The sequence below is a fragment of the Bison bison genome, unplaced genomic scaffold, assembly GCF_000754665.1.
Source record: "Bison bison bison isolate TAMUID 2011002044 unplaced genomic scaffold, Bison_UMD1.0 scf7180017854271, whole genome shotgun sequence".
NCBI classification, from domain to species: Eukaryota; Metazoa; Chordata; class Mammalia; order Artiodactyla; family Bovidae; genus Bison; species Bison bison.
The window spans coordinates 25,331-26,050 of NW_011484844.1; the positions used below are offsets into that span (position 1 = coordinate 25,331).

The 720-nt window shown below is 30.1% G+C and overlaps 1 protein-coding gene across 1 annotated transcript in view; it reads right to left on the reverse strand.

Moving 5' to 3' along the window:
* The window catches only part of APOOL (apolipoprotein O-like), a gene marked incomplete at its 5' end in the record, with an annotated part of 15,548 nt that overhangs the window by 14,352 nt on the left and 476 nt on the right, over nt 1–720 (reverse strand). Inside the window, 1 exon segment of the mRNA XM_010856397.1 lies at nt 665–720. Coding sequence (XP_010854699.1) covers nt 665–720 — 56 coding nt within the window.

Below are 720 nucleotides of genomic sequence, written 5' to 3' on the forward strand. Positions count from 1 at the left end.
GAAGCTTTTAATATATTGAAGGATATTATTTAGTCCTGTATTATATATGTGCAAATAACTTTCCCAGTTTTTCATTTATCCTTTAACTTTGTACATGGTATACTGTGATCAACAGAAATGTATGACTCTGATGTAGCAAAATACATTATTTTTTATCTTTGATGGCTTCTGGCTGTGTTTTAAGAAGGCCTTTCCTATCTCAAGATTATACAAAAATACCTTTCTGCTCTTCTAATATTTTATAGCATTATATTTTCTCATTATATTTTTATTTCACCTGCAATATTTTTGCATGATATTTGGTAAAGGTCAAAGTATTTTTCTGAAATGTCAATTATTCCAACACGTTTCTTGAATAGTCCACCTTTTCTTTACACACTGATCTGAAGTGCCACATGTACATTAATCCTCAAATCATCATTTATATTGTTGAATTATATTTTAACAAACTAATCCTATTTATTTGTGATAATCATGTAATTAACAATGGCATTAACAAGCTGAGATGCTAATGTCATTTTGCCAACAGAGTTGCCACCAGAGTTAATACCAACTATATTTCCCTGAAAATTAAATGTTACAGGTACTATGTGACATTTAAATATTGTCACACTGAGAATTTAAACAAATACTGAAATGAAGCTATCACTTAAAAAGAGCTTACCTTTGCAATTATTACTGATTGAACGGGGTAGCAAACAGTTGCTCCCAAAGTGGCCA